Below are 19363 nucleotides of genomic sequence, written 5' to 3' on the forward strand. Positions count from 1 at the left end.
ATCCAAAAGACAAAAATACTCATTTATTAACGCCGAACTTGGTAGTATCTTGGCCGACGCCCTCGCCGGCGCGGCGCTCGCGCACGGGCGGGTGGCAGCAGAAGTCGGTGTCGAGCCCCATGCGCTCCGCGTCGGCCAGCGTCTGCGGCAGGCGCTGCGCCAGCGTCTCCGGCAGCAGCAGGCTCGCCGCGCCGCCCGCCACCAGCAGCGCGCCCATGATCACCAGCGGGAGCACCAGCATGTCCGAACCCTGCGTCGACCTTATCAAATCTATACGATCATTTAGTAGGGGAAATTTCCTAAATCGTACCCTATCAACTTCTCGATCGTTTCGTGACACATCAGTGACGGTGCGAGTGCTAAAATGGAATTACTATTTCGCCACGTTATGTGGCCAACTGCCCAGCAACGAGTCCACCTCCACGCTGCCGCTCCTTTACAAATTATTAAGTAATTATTTATTAATATTTTTCCGCTGATTCGTACTTAAGGTTTTCAATTCTGTTAGTACTGAGTTATGTAACTTAGAAGTGTCTTGCTTAGTTCTAGTATAATTTAAGTACGTTTTAAATTACTAGACGTCCATACAGCAGCGTCGTGGCAGCTATTTTTTTACACGGAGAGAGTATGTTGAGATGATTCCAAGGTATCGACTAATTAATCAGTTTAGTAAAACAATAATAATTACTATTACTAATGTATGTCAATCGCTGTGACTGATATTAATCATAGGATCTTAAGTTTGCGATAGGAATATACTGGTACGAATTCTTTTCCACTTTTTTTAAAACATGTCATTCTCAAACAAAAAAAAATTGTGTTCATATTGTTGTTTTCTTTGATTACTGAATAACTAAATATCCTTGAAACATCAACTGAAAGTGCTTTTCTTATTTATATATCCAAATAATTAGCATTTTCTCTCAGGGGGTACGAATTAGGCCAATTTCCCCTACTTACCCATACGTCTCCCAGTTTTTGGTAAGAGGGCTGCAACCGGGCCTCCACTTCTTTTCGTACGCCGACTGTATTGAAATTTATTACTTTTTGCGGGCCTTTTTGGAAACCAGCTGTAGTTTGGGGACCGTTGGGGTAGGGTAATGTAATCGAAGATTTCACATTATTTGGGACTTTAATACCGTCAAAGTGTAGGTCGAACTCTTCCGATAGCATCAGGGCACCACCTATGGCATGTCAGTAAAGATAAGAGAGTAAATGGAAGGACTGAGCGACAAAAGCTAAGCGGATCAGAGCAATTCATCCGGTGGTGGTGTCCTGACCGAAGGTGGCAAGAACGAATCTTTCTCGATGTGATAAAGTCCAGTCTTTCTATTAATTTTTAAAACTGTCCGGATAGTTGACCAGTGGGATGAAGATAATAGGCCCAAGCATGCCCAGCACGGAGCTGAGGATGCCGAGCTCGCACACCGCGGTGGGGTAAAGCTCCGACGCCATCAGGGGCAGCACTCACCAGGTAGTTGACCAGCGGGATGAAGATGGGCCCCAGCATGCCCAGCACGAAGCTGAGGCTCATGCCGAGCCTGCGCACCACGGTGGGGTACAGCTCCGACGCCATCAGGGGCAGCACTCACCAGGTAGTTGACCAGCGGGATGAAGATGGGCCCCAGCATGCCCAGCACGGAGCTGAGGATGCCGAGCTCGCGCACCGCGGTGGGGTAAAGCTCCGACGCCATCAGGGGCAGCACTCACCAGGTATTTGACCAGCGGGACGAAGATGGGCCCCAGCATGCCCAGCACGAAGCTGAGGCTCATGCCGAGCCTGCGCACCACGGTGGGGTACAGCTCCGACGCCATCAGGGGCAGCACTCACCAGGTAGTTGACCAGCGGGATGAAGATGGGCCCCAGCATGCCCAGCACGGAGCTGAGGCTCATGCCGAGCCCGCGCACCACGGTGGGGTACAGCTCCGACGCCATCAGGGGCAGCACCACGAACGCCGAGGAGATGCCCATCTTGCCCACGCAGTACAGCGCCAACGTCACGTACTCCTCTGTAAACATCCACACAACTCTGCATTCTTTGTACTATGTAATGGCAACACAAAAAGGTTCATAATGGCACCTGAATAAAAAAAAACTCAAACAGAATATTTATTCAAATTCATGTATCTCTATCTTTTTGTTATTGCCTTATTTGGCTGATCACACGTTATGTAATAACTAATCTTTTTGCCATTTTCAATCAAAAGGAAATTAACTTATTGTCGGTTGTCAATAACGCGCTATTCCATATAGATTCTATTTGAAATCAACCTTATCCACAACTGACAATGTGGCACCTTTTAACGTTTAACGTCACAATTATGCACGTAATAATTATGTTTAATCGTGATTAAACATGAACTACTCCGTTGTGCAAGTTGGATACTGAATTATAATAGCCAGTGTCAGTGTAACATTGAATAAATACTTTCAGTTTCTTACAGTTTAAAGGAGCACCTGCACCTGGCCTCCATTAGGTCGTTGGTTACACATTCGGAGAATTGTGGGACTCTTCTGAACAAGATTAGCTCAAGACGGGGACGAATGGCGTACTCGATGAGAGGCCTATTGTTCAGCAGTGGACGATACAAATATGAGATGATGGCGATGACAAGCTACAGCTTCACCCCACGTTCCCGTAATGTGAGGAGTCAGGCACCCACCGTGCTGCACTAGGAACGTGGTGAGGCAGGCCACCCCGCCGACCACCATGCTCATGCAGAGCGTCCAGCGGCGGCCGAGGCGCTCCATGCTGGGCCACAGGAACAGGTACGTGGGCAGCTCCACCACGCCGGCCAGGAAGAAATTCAGGAACTCGTCGCCGCCCAGCACCGGCGCATAGTACGACAGCCCGACATACACGCTGGGAAAAATGAGTTCACTTTTTCATTGATCATCTCAAAATTAACAAAAAATAGGTACTTACACAACAAAAAAGCAAAAATTATAAAGCTGTATCGCCGATGTATAAATTAAAATTAAATAATAATTTATTTCAGGCAGTTACAGCCCATATGTGTGTTAGTAATATACAAAGTAAAAAGACTAACATTTATTTTTAATGGAAATAAGCAAAATATTCCACAACCGAACAACCACAAAAGTATAAGAGTTGGCGTAAAATTGCGATAAAGAAGATCGTAAAATGAGATGCTTTCACATGGAATGTAAGAGGGATAAATGAAATGCTCTTTAGGATAAGAAGGGTAGTGGGATTGAAATGACACCAGAGAACCTGGTGCCAGTGAATCAGATGAAGGTGATGATGACGGTCTTGCGCAGGTTGGGCGTGTGGAACAGGTCCAGCACGCCGCACTGGCGCGCTCAGCTCCGACTGAACCTGGTGTTGTTGAACCAGATGAAGGTGATGATGACGGTCATGCGCAGGTTGGGCGTGTGGAACAGGTCCAGCACGCCGCACTGGCGCGCTCCGACTGTACCTGGTGTTGGTGAACCAGATGAAGGTGATGATGACGGTCATGCGCAGGTTGGGCGTGTGGAACAGGTCCAGCACGCCGCACTGGCGCGCTCCGACTGTACCTGGAGTTGGTGAACCAGATGAAGGTGATGACATGACGGTCTTGCGCAGGTTGGGCGTGTGGAACAGGTCCAGCACGCCGCACTGGCGCGCTCAGCTCCGACTGTACCTGGTGTTGGTGAACCAGATGAAGGTGATGATGACGGTCTTGCGCAGGTTGGGCGTGTGGAACAGGTCCAGCACGCCGCACTGGCGCGCTCAGCTCCGACTGTACCTGGTGTTGGTGAACCAGATGAAGGTGATGATGACAGTCTTCTTGCGCAGGTTGGGTGTGCGAAACAGGTCCAGCACGCCGTACTGGCGCGACTTCTCCCGCTGAAGTTCTTGCTGGAGCTTCTCCGACTCGTATCTCCGCCGCAGGTGCACCATGTAGTTGGCCGGCAACGATTTCTTGTTGATCCTGGAATAATGTTGTCCAGCTTCAATTAGTGTTAGGCCTGTAAGCCAAATCTCGTAGAACAAAACTAGTGACAGGTAAAACCTATGTTGACGCCATGCGCCATCTATAAAAACCTTAGACAATCGCCAACCCCATTCAGATTGGCTGCAGCAAAAGTAGCTAAGCGAGCGAGATGATCGAAATAACCTAAGCATCACTTGAGAGGATGAGTACCTGTCACACACAACAGGTTAGCCACATTTTATTTTTCCTCATAGGTACTCGCCAAAAGATTTTTCGACCAGCTACTTTTTAGATTTATTGAAAATTGGTTGGTGAATATTGGCTAGGATTCTTACGCATTTTTTTCTACATCACAAGAGGTTGCTGAATATCGGTGCTATGACCCCATAATACGATACCATAACGCAGCCACGCAACTGCCTGTGAATGGTACACTGCTAACGCGCATTCCAAGCTGGTACTACTTTTTAATATGCTCAAAGCATAAGCAAAACCGCGACAGTTTGTTTTTAATTTTTCTATCTTACCATTCCAATTTAAATGGTCATCTAAAAATTAAAAAGGTTTCATTTTTTATTGGTGTATTGTTGGCGTAAACTTGGGATGTTGTTTCAGCTATATTTGCAGTTGAGGATAAACCGAATATCGTGGTTAAACCGTCATATGCGTATTCGCATCAGCAACTGCAGCCTTTAAATACCTTTGCCTGTACATGTTGTTGGGTACTGACCTAGCCATGTTTCGCAGTATGACCTCGGCCTTGTCGAAGTGTCCCCTGGCCAGCAGCCAGCGGGGCGACTCGGGCATGGGCCACAGGTACAGGAAGAAGGCGAAGAAGGGCAGGCTAGTGGCCAGCGCTAGCTGCCGCCAGTCGCGCACCAGCCACACGACGCCGGCCAGCAGGATCAGCCCCGTCGAATACGCGATGTTGGACAGGATGGTGCACAGCGTGCGGTGCCGCGGGCCCACTAGCTCGATTGCTGGACATCAGAAAACAACTCACTAAGGTCACGTACCTACTCGTACTGTTACAACTGCCACCCGCCGCTAAGTTCTGCATATTTAATATAAATCAAATAAATAAGGTTCCTAGCGAAACACATGAGTATAAGTATATAGTTCAAGGTACGGCCTCCTCACTCGGTCTACGTGTAGTCTGGGACGTTGATCCCATTGACGTTGACGTATATATTAGTCAGTGCTTAAGGTTGGGATTTCCAGGGATTTGAGGTAGAGTCTGTAGGTGTTACCCAGTACGTAGGGCGTGGCCATGATGGCGGGCACCGTGAAGCCCACGCCGACGCGGAAGGCGGCCCACAGCGCGAAGTTGTGAGCGAAGGCGGTCGCCACGCCGAACACGCACTCGATCAGCAAGTAGATGAAGAACGACGGCTTGCGGCCCAGCGTGTCCTGTAATACGACACATATACACGCAGGCGCGGATACAAGGGGGGGGGGGGGGGGGGGGCATAGGGGCAATGGCCCCCCCCCCCTAAAACCCTGGCTCTCACATTACTAAATTGAGTAACATTTTTTTTTTACCTTATTTTCTGTGCAAAAATATATGATTTTCTCAAAATGGCCCCCCCCTAAGCCAAATCTTGTATCCGCGCCTGTATACACGCGTCTTCTTTTTGTCGTCCTCATAGTAACTGATGACTATTTTACACGAGTTTCACTTGTATGTTGATACCTACTCTATACTATATAAGTATCGGCTGTATTAAAAAAAAATAAAAAAAATAAAGTGTCATGATATTCAATGATTCGACATAACAATTAAAAATGTTAAAGCGTCAAACTATACTGGAGGAGTGCTCCTGGTAAATATTATAATATTTATAATAAATAATATCAGCTAAGTATCTTGAAAGTTCTTGACATCTAACATTAAGTAGGTAGTTCATCGTTTACGACAGTTAGTGTTTCGGGTTAAAAAAATGTGCATTTGCATAATCGATTCTTATAACAAAATCACCTGCAGGTATCCGAAGATGTAGTTACCGACGATGCCGCCCACCGCCAGCAGCACCAGCCCCAGCGTCGGGTAAAAATCCCTGCTGCAGACCAGGTTCCACTGCCAAACAAACACATATCCTTAGGTATAGCCTGACCAGTAATATATGATCACGCGCCATATTGCGGAATTTCATTGGAACTAAATTTTTCATACTAAACTGAACTGTCACCCTATACAAGAGACACAACAGCGCCCTCTTGACAATGATCATGTATTTCTGGTCGGGCTTCAACATTCCAAAATAAGTTAGTTTCAATCCTAACTATAAAACTCGTGAGGATTGCAACGGGCCACGCGTTCTCGACCAGTAAAAGCATTCCAGTCGGTGCTCCGTGAAGAAGTTGCTCGAAAATTGGATCGAAAGATGTCGAACGTTTAATCGACTTAGGTACGTATAGTACCTTACCCATAAATATTATTTTCTACTCATCGACTGTAATGGTTGAATTAAGATTTATATCAAACTATAATGTAAGACTGAACGCGCGCGGGGCGGGAATAAAACTCGTGAGGATTGCAACGGGCCACGCGTTCTCGACCAGTAAAAGCATTCCAGTCGGTGCTCCGTGAAGAAGTTGCTCGAAAATTGGATCGAAAGATGTCGAACTTTTAATCGACTTAGGTACGTATAGTACCTTACCCATAAATATTATTTTCTACTCATCGACTGTAATGGTTGAATTAAGATTTATATCAAACTATAATGTAAGACTGAACGCGCGCGGGGCGGGATCGGGAGTCGCGCGTTTATGTCTACTGAGATACTTATCAATTTTCATTAATTATTTAGGTTCTATATTAAAAAATAGTACATTACGATACAAGTGCGAAAAATAGGAAATTCGAAACGAGTGGCGATAAATTAAAACACGACCGAAGGGAGTGTTTTAAATCGACACGAGTTGCGAATTACCTATTCGCACATGTATCGTACAACGTTTTACAGTACATATGGCCCTTTAAATGTTCGACACAGTAACGTAATATGCTACTTCTCGCACTAGTGCTATAAAGTAGCCCCATATGTACTGTAAAAGTATTATTTTAGATGGCTCGTAGTAAATAGTATTTTATACAATCGTGATATAATAGAGAGTTTTTCAGTCGAGTACCTACCGTGTTTAGTAAGGTACGAGATTGAAAATCTTGATTACAGTACATATGGTGTTACTTTCCCGCACGTGTGCGGGAATGAGCACTTTCCGTGCATATATGTCGAAACTTTAAAGAGTTATATGTACTGTAAAACGTTGTACGATACATGTGCGAATATGTAATTCGCAACTCGTGTTTTAGTTTATCGCAACTCGTTTTGAATTTCCTATTTTTCGCACTTGTATCGTAATGTACTATTATATCACTATTGTAGGTATACAATACTTTAATAAGTTAGAGTTACATCAAGATAACTTTGCAAAGATTTTGACAGCACAGGCTGTGCAAGTGTTATTTAAGTCATAATTTAATAAAAGTTTGAGGTTTAAAATAACAGTTGCACATTCTGTCGCTCCAGACTAGTCTTGATCTAACTCTAGTTTCAGTTTAAATGTCGGTTGTATCTCAATCTCAAATCCAAAAATACCAAAGTAAATTATGACCCAAATCCGGCGGTAGGTATACAAAACACTGACACGAAAGAGTGGTCGGCCGCTTGGAGCAAACCATACTGTTCTAATGCCGAGCTAAGAAAAAAAATGAGAAAGCCAAAACCAATAAGTATATCTTATATAGCTATAGTTGAAGTTTGAGAAGGGTACTGTAGGTAGGGCTGGACTAGGTACCTCGCTGACGACAGTATTCTTGTAGATACTCCGGTCGTAGTGCCAGCCGTGCGTACATGGCACGACGCGCCGCTCCGCCGGCTCCGGCAGCTGGCTGAGTGAGGAGTTCAGCTCGTACATGCTGCACTGCGAGTGCTGCAGCACGCCGTTCCGGAGCTCCATGGGTATGCTGTGATGACAACATTTCAAGAAAATATCGCTTCTCGATTGATGTGCCTTGACTTAATCTCAATAGATAACAGTTAAAATCGCAAAATTTTGTTAGGACCGAGCTAAAAAGAAAGAGTCAAGAGCTCGATCTAGAGATGCTCTAAAGATGGTGGAGGTAAACTGGTGGTAAGTATCCCAAGATTTTTGAATTCCCACCAGTGCGAATATCTGTGCTGCTACAAAGAGAGAAACGTAGGTAAGTTATTCTGGCGGCACGTGGTGCGCAAAATTGAGAGAACTCTGGTGCCTGAAGAAATCAATCTGCAGCATCGAATATCGATCGTTACCTGAGGTTCCTATTGTCCTGCTGGTCGAGGTGCGGCGGCGGCGCGCACCAGTGCGGGAGCTCTGCGGCCATGAAGAGCTGAGCATAAGCATGGAATCCGCAGGGTAACACAGCAGGGAGGAGCACCCCGTACACCACCAGCTTCTGATAGCGGCCCCAGCCGCCCACATCCTCGAGGATCGCATCGAAGTCCATTCCTGTGATGATGATATGGTAACGTGATGGGTTGATACTGACAGAACAACACTTTACAAAAAATAAAGTGATTATTCATTCAAATTTTTTTGTATGATTTAAAGCAGGTAAGACATGATATACAAATCCGCAACTTTCTATTCTCCCTATGCTTTTAATTCAAGAGATCTGACTTAAAAGGGCAACAAACGTGCCGCAAAAAAAAATAACACGAATTTCCCGCCAGTCGTCATTATCGAACAGTAATCAGAACAAGTCGGTTACCTGCGGCTGGGTGGAGCGCTCGGCACAGAGTGGCCCGCGCCGGCGGCGGTCGGCGGCACACGCGCAGCGCCGACCACTTCAGCCGCCCTAAACACCGCTACCGGCCATCCACAGCGGGATGCTAATCCTAGTTAACTGCTGTCGATTATTATCATTTGGTTCCAATTTGTAATGCGTTAGTCTTCTCATAAAAACTGTAAAAACGTAGTAAAGTTTGTCAATAATACGACTATGCATAGGGACTCTTAGCGCAATTTTAAGTGCTCTACCCGGGTATTCAAAAAAGTACCTAGTTAGGATTTACCATCGACTTCCCGCAATTGACTTCGGAAAACTCCCGATTTCTCGACTAGTGAGTTATTGGGTTTTTCAATCCAACTATTCATTAAGAGTTCGAAGAAAGAACATTACGAGTACCTATGTATACATTAGTAAATTGTAGCTAATTTTATCTTTCCCTGGACACCCTCTAGGTGGGTCTCGCGCAAACCCGCTTGCCGGCGAGCAGCGCGTGCGCAATTATCCCATCAGCCGCAGACAATTCGATTAGTGCATAATTGCAGGAACAAGGTCGCGAGGGGTACACGGGGCAACTATTTACATTGCTGCTTTTTACTTTCAACGATTTATTTATTTCACATTTGATAATTCATAATTGGACTTTTTTCTCATAGTCAATGAACGTAGTACTAATGTATTTAGTGCGTCAGAGTCGCGCGTCGGCATTCACCTTTGAATCTCTTCGTTCATTACTCATGATAATGAACAAACTATTAATTGTACGTCCCTCTGCTCTGCGGTTAGAAAGAAATTGCGTTTGTTTTACATACAGTTTCTACCAAGGTTTGGTGCTTTTCAGTATCATAAAGTGTTCTATTCCAAGTTGCAAAATGCTGCAATTGCGAGTCAAGCCCTTTTCCTGCAGTAAGCCCGCAATGGACACCGCAGGGGCAGGAAGCCGGCAGAAAGTGGGGCAGCCGTGGGCCTTGTCAGGGTCAGATTTGGTATTAGTTTCCCATTTATCAATTGTTCCCGATTGAAGGCCACGGGACGGGACTTACGCGCTCTATTTATAAGTTAAACGGGCACACACCACTACATTTTTTTCGTATCTCTGGTCGTCCATATTATTATATTGATCCAATGACTGGTGTATGGTCAATCAATGACATGTCGGACTATTAGGATGTGTCTCAGCTACAGCCAAGTGAGTGATTAAGTATTAAATAATTTTATCGAATCACTTGTATAAAATAAAACTCTATATGTAATTAATTAATGCCTAAATATAATAATTAATTTACATTTATTACAACTTATGTATATAAAACACTTCACCAAAAACAGAAACGGGAAGTTATTTTATTATATGTACCTACATACAATACAACATTAGAGATTGGGCCGAGCTCTGGAAGTTTGACAGTGATACAAGTTATTTAAGGCGACTGGAAACACTGGCTCAGAGAGCATAACACCAATTAGAGAGCTGTGTGTTTCGCTATAGAGACATCGGTGTCGTGTGACAGGGTCTAGATGGCGTGGCACATCCTGCGATACCACTCGGGGTCTGCGGCGGCGGCGGGGCGGCCGCCGGCGCGGCGGTAGTGGAACTCCGACGTGCCGCGCCCCGGCACGCCGTTCACGACGTAGCGGCAGAAGCGCTCCTGCATGCGCGCCTCCCACTCCGCGGACACGTAGTGGGTCGCCTCGTGTTCTACCTGCACCTGAAATACAACAAGATCCAATTTGATCTATCGTAAGTTATACTAACTAATGTTAACCATATTTTAAGGACTCACGCGACATGTTTCGATAGAGTCTAGGTCTCCATTTTCAAGTACAAACAACAAAGTGACTAAAAATACGTGAGGTGAGGTAAACCGTAGGTATTAACTATTAAATACAACAAGATCGCCAATGATATGGATACCAAATTACCCTTACTGAATTAGCCTGGCAACCCCATGGACAGCGTTTCGCTCCTATGGTCCTCATCAGCTTCTCCAATAAGATTAGTGTACGTTTTATTGTTTATGAGCAGGTTTAGCTGGTAGTAGGTGGACGATGGTGGGACTGACGACTGAGCAAAGGAAACGTGCAAGAACATGTCTTAGGTTAAAGATGACATACTATAGTTAGGGAGCTAACAATTATAATGAACACTTTGTGACTTAGCGGTATAGCATACGGGAAGCCGTAACCGGGGATCGAGTAGAAAGTCTGATGGTAGCTTTCAAAAAAGCGGCCAAGTGCGAGTCGGACTCGCCCATGAAGGGTTCCTTTATGACGTATTAAAAAAAAACTACTTAAACTACTAGATCTCGTTCAACATTTTACCACTTTGGACACACATTTTACCACTTTGGTAGTGTCTCTCGCGCAAACTATTCACTTTAGAAAAAAATTATATTAGGAACCTAAATATCATTTTTGAAGACCTATCCATAGATACCCCACATGTATGGGTTTGACGAAAAAAAAATTTTTTTTTAATTTTATGACGTATTAAAAAAAACTACTCACTAGATCTCGTTCAAACTAATTTTCGTTAGAAGTTTGCATCGTAATGTATATCATATATTTTTTTTAGATTTTTCATTATGTTATTTTAGAAGTTACAGGGGGGGGGGGGGACACACTTTTTTTCACTTTGGAAGGTTCTCTCGCGCAAACTATTCAGTTTAGAAAAAAATGATATTAGAAACCTTAATATCATTTTTGAAGACCTATCCATAGATACCCCACACGTATGGGTTTGATGAAAAAAGATTTTTTGAGTTTCATATCTAAGTATGGGGAACCCCCAAAATTTATTGTTTTTTTTTCTATTTTTGTGTGAAAATCTTAATGCGGTTCATGGAATACATCCACTTACTAAGTTTGAACAGTACAGCTCTTATAGTTTCGGAAAAAAGTGGCTGTTACAGAATCGGACAGACAGACGGACATGACGAATCTATAAGGGTTCCGTTTTTTGCCATTTGGCTACGGAACCCTAAAAAAAGGAATGCCTGCAGTTAGTTATTGGGATCCAAAAACAAAACCGGGAATTAAGATACAATCCAAGAGTGATGATTTAAGATCAGAATCCAGCTAGCAGCTATTCTTATGATCCCCGGCGCAGAAGCTGTGTAGCACCCCTCGCCGTGTTGCCAGAGCTGAGGGTTCACCGTCTTGTCCAAGTTAATTGTCCAATGTTACCTGTACATTGTAGTCTTGATCCCCGGCGCGGAAGCTAAAGCCATAGTCCTTGGGCGGAGTGCCGCCCTCGCCGTGCTGCCACAACTGCAGGTCCACGGTCTTGGCCGGCAGCACGCGCCCGTCCGGCAGCGCTAGCACCCCCACCTCGAAACTAAACCGGACAAACATTGATCAATAAGTCATCTCATGAATGCTTATAGTTAATAACTTGCTTTTATATAGGCTCTTTCAAGAGAACAAAGCTGACAGATACTAGCTTTCACTGGAATGGACTGTAAAACACTGATTACTGAATCGTTCTTTTAAAAAGACGGTGCCTCTGAAGTCCCCCGCACCCTGCTTTCCCCCCTGTCCTCCACGGACACTCTCATACATACGAGTATATATTTCCTTGCTTACTGAAGCTTTTGGTTCTTCGAGTAGACCCCCATATTTTTGTTTTTCACGCAAACAATCGCCAACCAAATGAACTTACGACGGTAAAAAAATAACCAGATCATCTCACACCACATCACGCATTGAGCATTTCAAACTCAAACACAAAACTGTTTTTTCTGTAAGTTTACTGAGGTTTGCAAATATATTATTATGTTTTTGATAAGATAGTAAAATCGCGATAAGAGCATTATTTATGTGATGATTGATGGATACTTACCTCAAAATTACTGCGAAACTTAGGTCAAAGTGTAGGATTGTCCCACAACATTTATTTATTTCATTAACTGATCCCAGTAATCTATACGTACCTGGTGGCCGTAGAGGGTTGGCATATGACTCCGACCGCTGCCCTAGTCCCATCAGCCAGGAAGATGTGGTGGAAGGCATAGCGCCGCATGAGCGACCAGTCGCGGCGTGCGCCGAAGCTGTGGTCGCGGAACGACGGCAGCGTGAACTGAAGCTTCTCGTCCCCGATCGTCAGCGAGCAGCAGAGGCTGCCGAACTGCTCGTAGTGGGACTGGTGCGCCCTGTCAACAGATATTGTGAGCCCGGTGAATCAGTTTAAGCAACTTTATAGAAAAGGTCAGGTACGGAGGAAATTGATAGCATCGGTTTCATTATGAGCGTTGCTGGCGTAGCTTTTGGGAGCGGAAGTCTTTAGGTTCCATCCTTAGCTCGTACTAAGTAATAATGAGCATCTCGGAACTCATGTACAAGATATCAATTCGGTGTAGGAAAAATCGTGAGAGAACCGGATAGTCCCTCCACTCAATGAGCCCAATGCCTGGGTTGGAAAATCAGATAACATTGCTTTCGTTACTCTGCCTTTGGAAATTCTTGTCAAAAGCGGACCTTGAGCTTGAGGCACGAGGAAAAGGGATTCTTAATGTTGAACACAAATCTAGTGTTTAGATCTTATTACGTCTTCAGCCCATCGAAGTACTGCCTGCTCCAACGCTCCCGCGCGATGGACCGGATGACGGCGGGCGCGTGCAGCTCGCAGTCAAAGTCGAAGTGCGCCGTGTTCGCCTTCCATTCGGCGGTGAACGTCACTTCCACTTCATGCGCAGGCTCCCTTTGGTACCTTTACATACAAGCATAAGGTTAGTAACTGTTATAGTGTGTAACAAAGTCGACAAGTTTTGAGATGACGTTTAAAACCCGTCAAAAACAAAACACTAGCGTTAATAAGAAAGAAAAAATATACCGGCCAGTACTTAAAAAAGTTCAAATTTTACCATGGAGTTCAAATATACTATTTAAGAAGATTGTAATCCCGGTTTCGGGATAAATAAATAGCAGCCCTCGTATCTGTAAATTACTCTTGATTGAATAAATCATTTTTAATTTAATTTAATTTAAATTTAATTTATATTCTTTTATACTACGTCGGTGGCAAACAAGCATATGGCCCGCCTGATGGTATGGTAAGTAGTCTGCGTTGCCTATGGACGCCTGCAACTCCAGACGTGTTACATGCGCGTTGCCGGCCCTCACCCTCGTTGAGCTCTGGCAACCTTACCGGCCTTATCCAGTAAAGTAAAGGTTGCTATATGTTTAGGTGTTTCTGGTACATGCAACATAGCGTTTAATAACTTTTGGTTGTAATTCTCGTGAAAAAAAAAATAACAGTATCCAATACTCTAATAAGAACATGACATCTTGAAGTTTACGATTATTTTTACTTGGCAAAACTCGAAGCTCCTCGTGTCGGCGGTCCTCTTATTTAATTTTCTGCTGATAAAATTCGCCGCTACAGGCACCGATAGTGACGATCCTCTCACCTCATCTTTCCCTGGTAGTTGAGCGTCCACCGTTTCATGGGTTCTGCGGGGGTGATGCGGATGCCCTCGGCGCCGAACTCTCCGCTCCGGGCGCCGAACAGCACCGTGTCCGGCAGCTTGCTGCTGCACAGCAGACCCTTACCCGGCAGCTGGAATAACAGAGGGACACTCTGAGGGTCACGACTATGTAACAACCAATAGGGGAAGCAAAGTTTGTTTAATTCTCGTGTATCACAATAATCAAATAACTATTTCATATACCCCGATGTAAAAGAGTCCGTTGCACATGCCGAGCGGGCGGCGCTCGCTGCCCATCATGACGTAGGTGCCCTCCTCCTCAGGCGCGCCGTCCGCAGCGATGAAGAACACCGCGTCGAAGGCCTGCAACACAGGACATTATTTATTAGATTTCAAAGTTTGTCTTTCTCGTGAATATTGATTTAAAAACTGGGCTAATTGAGCTATAACCGCGAAAATCGAAGTTGCGATTGCGGGCATTTTTCTGTCACTTTAATTACGTCTTAGAGAGAGTAAAAGAGAAAGATCCCCGCAATTTTCGGTTTTCGCGGTAGGCCCCCAGCTCGGGTTGTTGCGTGCTGCAAGTGCGTGGGCTCGGGCTAGTGCCCTCATCAGCTATCAGGGCACCCATTAAGTAGTAGTATGTTGGGTTAGTCGCTGCGTTACCTTGGGATGGTCGCTGAGGGGCTGTGCGCGGTCCATGAGTGCAGGGTCGGAGATGGCTCGCACACCCTGCCCAGCGCGACCGCCGGTGCCCCTGATTCGGACCGCATACTGCAACAGACAAAATAAAATAGTTATAGTCTAGATGACAGATTTAGATTCAACTTGCAAAAAGTCAAGATTTTTCCTTTGACGCGCAGCAATTCAGCGTCTGTGGAATGCTCTCCCTTTGCCTATCAGACAAGCTCAGAGCAAGCTTTCATTCAAAAGCAAGTTGCGTAAGCACTTATTTGAAAACATTCGTGACTAAATGTCTGCGTGATATCTCACACTAATAGGTACATAATTATTATATATATGTATGTTTATTTATATATATATTGAATATGTATATATGTAGGTATATTTAAAATATATATTTGTGTAAGTATAGTATCATAGTAGTCTCTACTTGTGTCTATTTCCATATTAACTCTTTACAATCCTGCACCAAACTATTTCTGTTTAGCCCTATGGTTGACTGGTAGAGAATGCCTCAAGGCGTTAAGTCCGCCATTTGTACTCTTTTTGTAAATTTGTGCAATAAAGTTTACGAAACAAACAAACAATTCATCCTTCTGCATTGATTTCTCTCAGAATACATAAACAGAACTTTGGTTAGTAACAGACCAATACAACTAATTGAAGAACGCGCGGGGTTTATCAATTTCACGTTGAGAATTAAAAAGATATGGTGTTAGATAACATTATAAACCGCCAACGATCTAATGTAACAGCAATTAAAATATAGTTTCCATCTAAAAGAGATGCATATGGACATTAGTTTCAGCATATTATTTTAGTTATTGCAGGGGTTTGGCTAGTCTAATTACACTAAATGCTAACCTTCCTGAAGTAGTAGATGGCCGCGAACACAACATACTTCAGGTAATACCACTTGCCGGGCCGTGTATAGACTCCGAAAATGGGCGCTGGGTCCTTCTTCCTCGCGACGTACGCCAGCAGCGCTAGGGCTACGCCCCACAGCACCAAGCACCACGCCATGGCTTAGACGGACTACTGAATGAACTGCCCGTCGGTGATAAGATATGCCTAAATCACAGGTGGCTGATATGCGATTTCATATTTTAATCTAGTAAACCGATTTTTAAGATAAGCAATTACTTAATAATTTATTTGGATAAAGTTCGATTCTTATACCATATGGGGGATAATAGGAGCGAATTCGTCCACCACAATTAGATAGTACATTTTTTCTCCCTTTACAACATAAGTATTTGTCTGAAACCTATGGATTATAATTATAATTCATGGCGGATTTCAGAGGTCCAATACTACCTGGATGTCATTCAAATGTCTGCATCAAAAACGACTCTTAAACGCGTTGTCTCATTATTTTTGCGAATAACGTAATGGTTTGGGAGTTTATGTTTAGTTTACTCCTAGATCGTATGGATATTCATCGACGAAAGTCGGAATATCTCTAGGTACTCTACGGCTACAGTTACCTACATGTAACTTTGCGATCCGTTAGCTGAATACAATTGTACTTCATATATCTGACCAACGTCCACTTTGCTGTATTCTAGCAAATACATTATTTGATTTGATATTAAGAGGCGATGCCACTTAAGTATATAGTTTTATACTGATTATGAATCCAGTGAAAAATAAGCTCTAGAACTCTTTAACTTCAGCGATGCCCGCTGGAATTAAAGACGTGAATTTTGTGTGTGGCATCGTAGCGTCTAAACGGTAGAAATAGCAACAATTTGAGTGAGTGTTTTCTTTCAAAACAATTGTACCTACTAGTTTATTGCTAGTAATAAAAGTGATATTCAGAATTAGCCATTTAACAATTCACCTAACGTGAAATGGTAGAATTTAGCAATAAAAGACAACTATTTAAATAAAATAATAATACTTTATTAAAGTGTTATTTAAATAACTTAAACCGCGTTTTCAAGAATTTAACAAATAATATCACAGGCTTTTCCTGCACTATTGTGAGGAATGCAACTTAAAATTAACAATAATTAATCTAAAATAGTACAACTGGAATGAGGTTTGTATTTAATCGACTTCCTCGACGGTGGGTCCCTGCCTGGTAGCGCTGCCAGCATCGGCACCGGCACCAGCGGCACCGTGCATCTTGGTCATGAGCGGCGCGCACACGCGCTGCAACTCCTTCAGGCGGTGCTCGTACTCATCCTCCTCGGCCAGCGAGTTGTTGTCGAGCCAGCTGAGGGCCGCGTCGCACTCCTGCCGCGCCGCGCTCTTGTCTGTCTCGCTCAGCTTGTCGCCCGCCTCGTCCAGCGCCTGCTTCACGCTGAACACGTAGCCCTCGAGCCGGTTGCGCGCCGCCACGCGCTTCCTCTGGCGCTCGTCCTCCTCCTTGTAGCGCTCGGCCTCGGCCAGCATGCGGTCGATGTCTGCCTGCGAGAGCCGTCCGCGCTCGTTTTTGATCACAATGTTCTTGGAACGGCCCGTGCTGTTCTCCTTGGCCGTCACGTTCAGGATACCGTTGGCGTCGATGTCAAAGGTGACGTCAATCTTGGGCACGCCACGCGGCGCGGGCGGGATGCCGGTGAGGTCAAAGGTGCCGAGTCGGTTGTTGTCCTTGGTAAGCGCTCGCTCGCCCTCGAACACCTGGATGGTGACCGCCGGCTGGTTGTCGGCGTACGTTGTGAATGTCTGCGACTGCTTACAGGGGATCTTGCAGTTGCGCTCGATGATGTTGGTCATGACGCCGCCCGCGGTCTCAATGCCGAGCGACAGCGGTGCCACATCCACCAGCAGTACGTCCTGGATCTTGGCGTCACCGTCGCCGCTGAGGATGGCCGCCTGCACCGCCGCGCCGTACGCCACCGCCTCGTCGGGGTTGATGGACAGGTTCAACTGCTTGCCGCCGAAGAAGTTCTGCAGCAGGCTCTGGATCTTGGGGATGCGCGTGGAGCCGCCGACGAGCACCACATCGTGGATCTGGCTCTTGTCCAGCTTGGCGTCGCGCAGCGCCTTCTCCACGGGCTCAAGCGTGCCGCGGAACAGGTCGGAGCACAGCTCCTCGAAACGCGCGCGTGACACGCGAGTGTAGAAGTCGACGCCCTCGTACAGCGCGTCCACCTCGATGGTGGCCTCGGTGCTGGACGACAGCGTGCGCTTGGCGCGCTCGGCCGCCGTACGCAGGCGGCGCAGTGCGCGCGCGTTCCCGCGCAGGTCCTTCTTGTACTTTCGCAGGAACTCGTCGGCGAGGTGGGTGACCAGACGGTTGTCGAAGTCCTCGCCGCCGAGGTGGGTGTCGCCGGCGGTGGCCTTCACCTCGAACAGCGAGCCCTCGTCGATGGTGAGGATGGACACGTCGAAGGTGCCGCCGCCGAGGTCGAAGATGAGCACGTTACGCTCGCCCTTCAGGTTCTTGTCCAGGCCGTAGGCGAGCGCGGCGGCGGTGGGCTCGTTGATAATGCGCAGCACGTTTAGGCCGGCGATAGCTCCCGCGTCCTTGGTGGCCTGGCGCTGTGAGTCGTTGAAGTATGCCGGCACCGTGATCACGGCGTCCCTCACCGCCGCGCCCAGGTACGCCTCGGCCGTCTCCTTCATCTTCGTCAGCACCATGCTGCTGATCTCCTCCGGCGCGAATCTCTTCGTCTCTCCCTTGAACTCGACCTGTATCTTGGGCTTTCCGCAGTCGCTGATGACCTTGAACGGCCAGTGCTTCATGTCCTGCTGGATTTTGGGGTCGTCGAACTTGCGGCCGATGAGTCGCTTGGCGTCGAACACCGTGTTGCCGGGGTTGAGCGCCACTTGGTTCTTGGCGGCGTCGCCGATGAGTCGCTCGTTGTCCGTGAACGCTACGTAAGACGGTGTGGTCCTGTTACCCTGGTCGTTGGCGATGATCTCCACGCCGCCGTGCTGCCACACGCCCACGCATGAGTACGTCGTTCCGAGGTCGATTCCGATAGCAGGCATTTTCTTCAAATTCTTTAGCTTCCTTGTAATATCAAAGTTTCGTAGTAAATTTCTCGAGAGGTATGTAACCGCTCAACTTCTCTTCTCCTTGTTCGCTTGCGTTTTCAAATTAGACTGAATCCCCGCCATCGCACCGTCGTATTTATACCCCGCCGGTAGCGACCAATCACGAGCCAACATTTTCCAGAGACTTCGCGGCAACTGTTCGACGTACCAATAGGAGCCGCCCCCCTTCGAGAACATTCGCGATCGTTTCGAAGCTTTAGAGTGAGAGAGGTGCTCGACTTGCACTAGATAGAACGAGACAGGGCCTTGTTTAGTGATACCATATGCAAAAAAATATCGCAAGTTCTGCGGTATTATCGACAGAATGAGCTTATTAGTTTAATTGCATTAATTTATTATAGTTTTCACTTAGCACCAATCTATAACTGTTTTATTAATTTATATTAATTAAGCTGAAAATGCATAAATAACAATAAACATTGCGACAAAATATGTTTCCTCGCACTCGTTCACAAAAAATCTTATTTCATACAGGTATACTGAAGGACAAAGGCATGTATTGTTCCCGTGGGAGTTATGGCTTGTT

General features: G+C 45.8%; 3 protein-coding genes across 3 annotated transcripts; all 3 read right to left on the reverse strand.

Moving 5' to 3' along the window:
• Positions 1-8: 8 nt before the first annotated feature.
• Positions 9-8832, reverse strand: LOC133523190 (beta-alanine transporter). Its single transcript, XM_061858664.1, has 10 exons — positions 8699-8832; positions 8241-8436; positions 7744-7912; positions 5921-6019; positions 5193-5352; positions 4673-4922; positions 3754-3939; positions 2665-2864; positions 1832-2010; positions 9-250 (listed from the first exon to the last, which is right to left on the reverse strand). Exons 2-10 carry the CDS (start codon positions 8432-8434, stop codon positions 20-22), a joined length of 1668 nt encoding a protein of 555 aa, XP_061714648.1. The 5' UTR covers positions 8435-8436; positions 8699-8832; the 3' UTR covers positions 9-19.
• Positions 8833-9964: 1132 nt separating this feature from the next.
• Positions 9965-15919, reverse strand: LOC133523192 (uncharacterized). The gene is made up of 8 exons (XM_061858667.1): positions 15691-15919; positions 14809-14916; positions 14386-14505; positions 14125-14273; positions 13263-13424; positions 12649-12867; positions 11903-12053; positions 9965-10425 (listed from the first exon to the last, which is right to left on the reverse strand). Exons 1-8 carry the CDS (start codon positions 15847-15849, stop codon positions 10231-10233), a joined length of 1263 nt encoding a protein of 420 aa, XP_061714651.1. The 5' UTR covers positions 15850-15919; the 3' UTR covers positions 9965-10230.
• Positions 15920-16709: 790 nt separating this feature from the next.
• LOC133523187 (heat shock protein 68-like) lies at positions 16710-19014 on the reverse strand. The gene has a single exon (XM_061858662.1). It carries the CDS (start codon positions 18769-18771, stop codon positions 16879-16881), a length of 1893 nt encoding a protein of 630 aa, XP_061714646.1. The 5' UTR covers positions 18772-19014; the 3' UTR covers positions 16710-16878.
• Positions 19015-19363: the final 349 nt, after the last annotated feature.

Source organism: Cydia pomonella, chromosome 12 (genome assembly GCF_033807575.1).
Source record: "Cydia pomonella isolate Wapato2018A chromosome 12, ilCydPomo1, whole genome shotgun sequence".
NCBI classification, from domain to species: domain Eukaryota; kingdom Metazoa; phylum Arthropoda; class Insecta; order Lepidoptera; family Tortricidae; genus Cydia; species Cydia pomonella.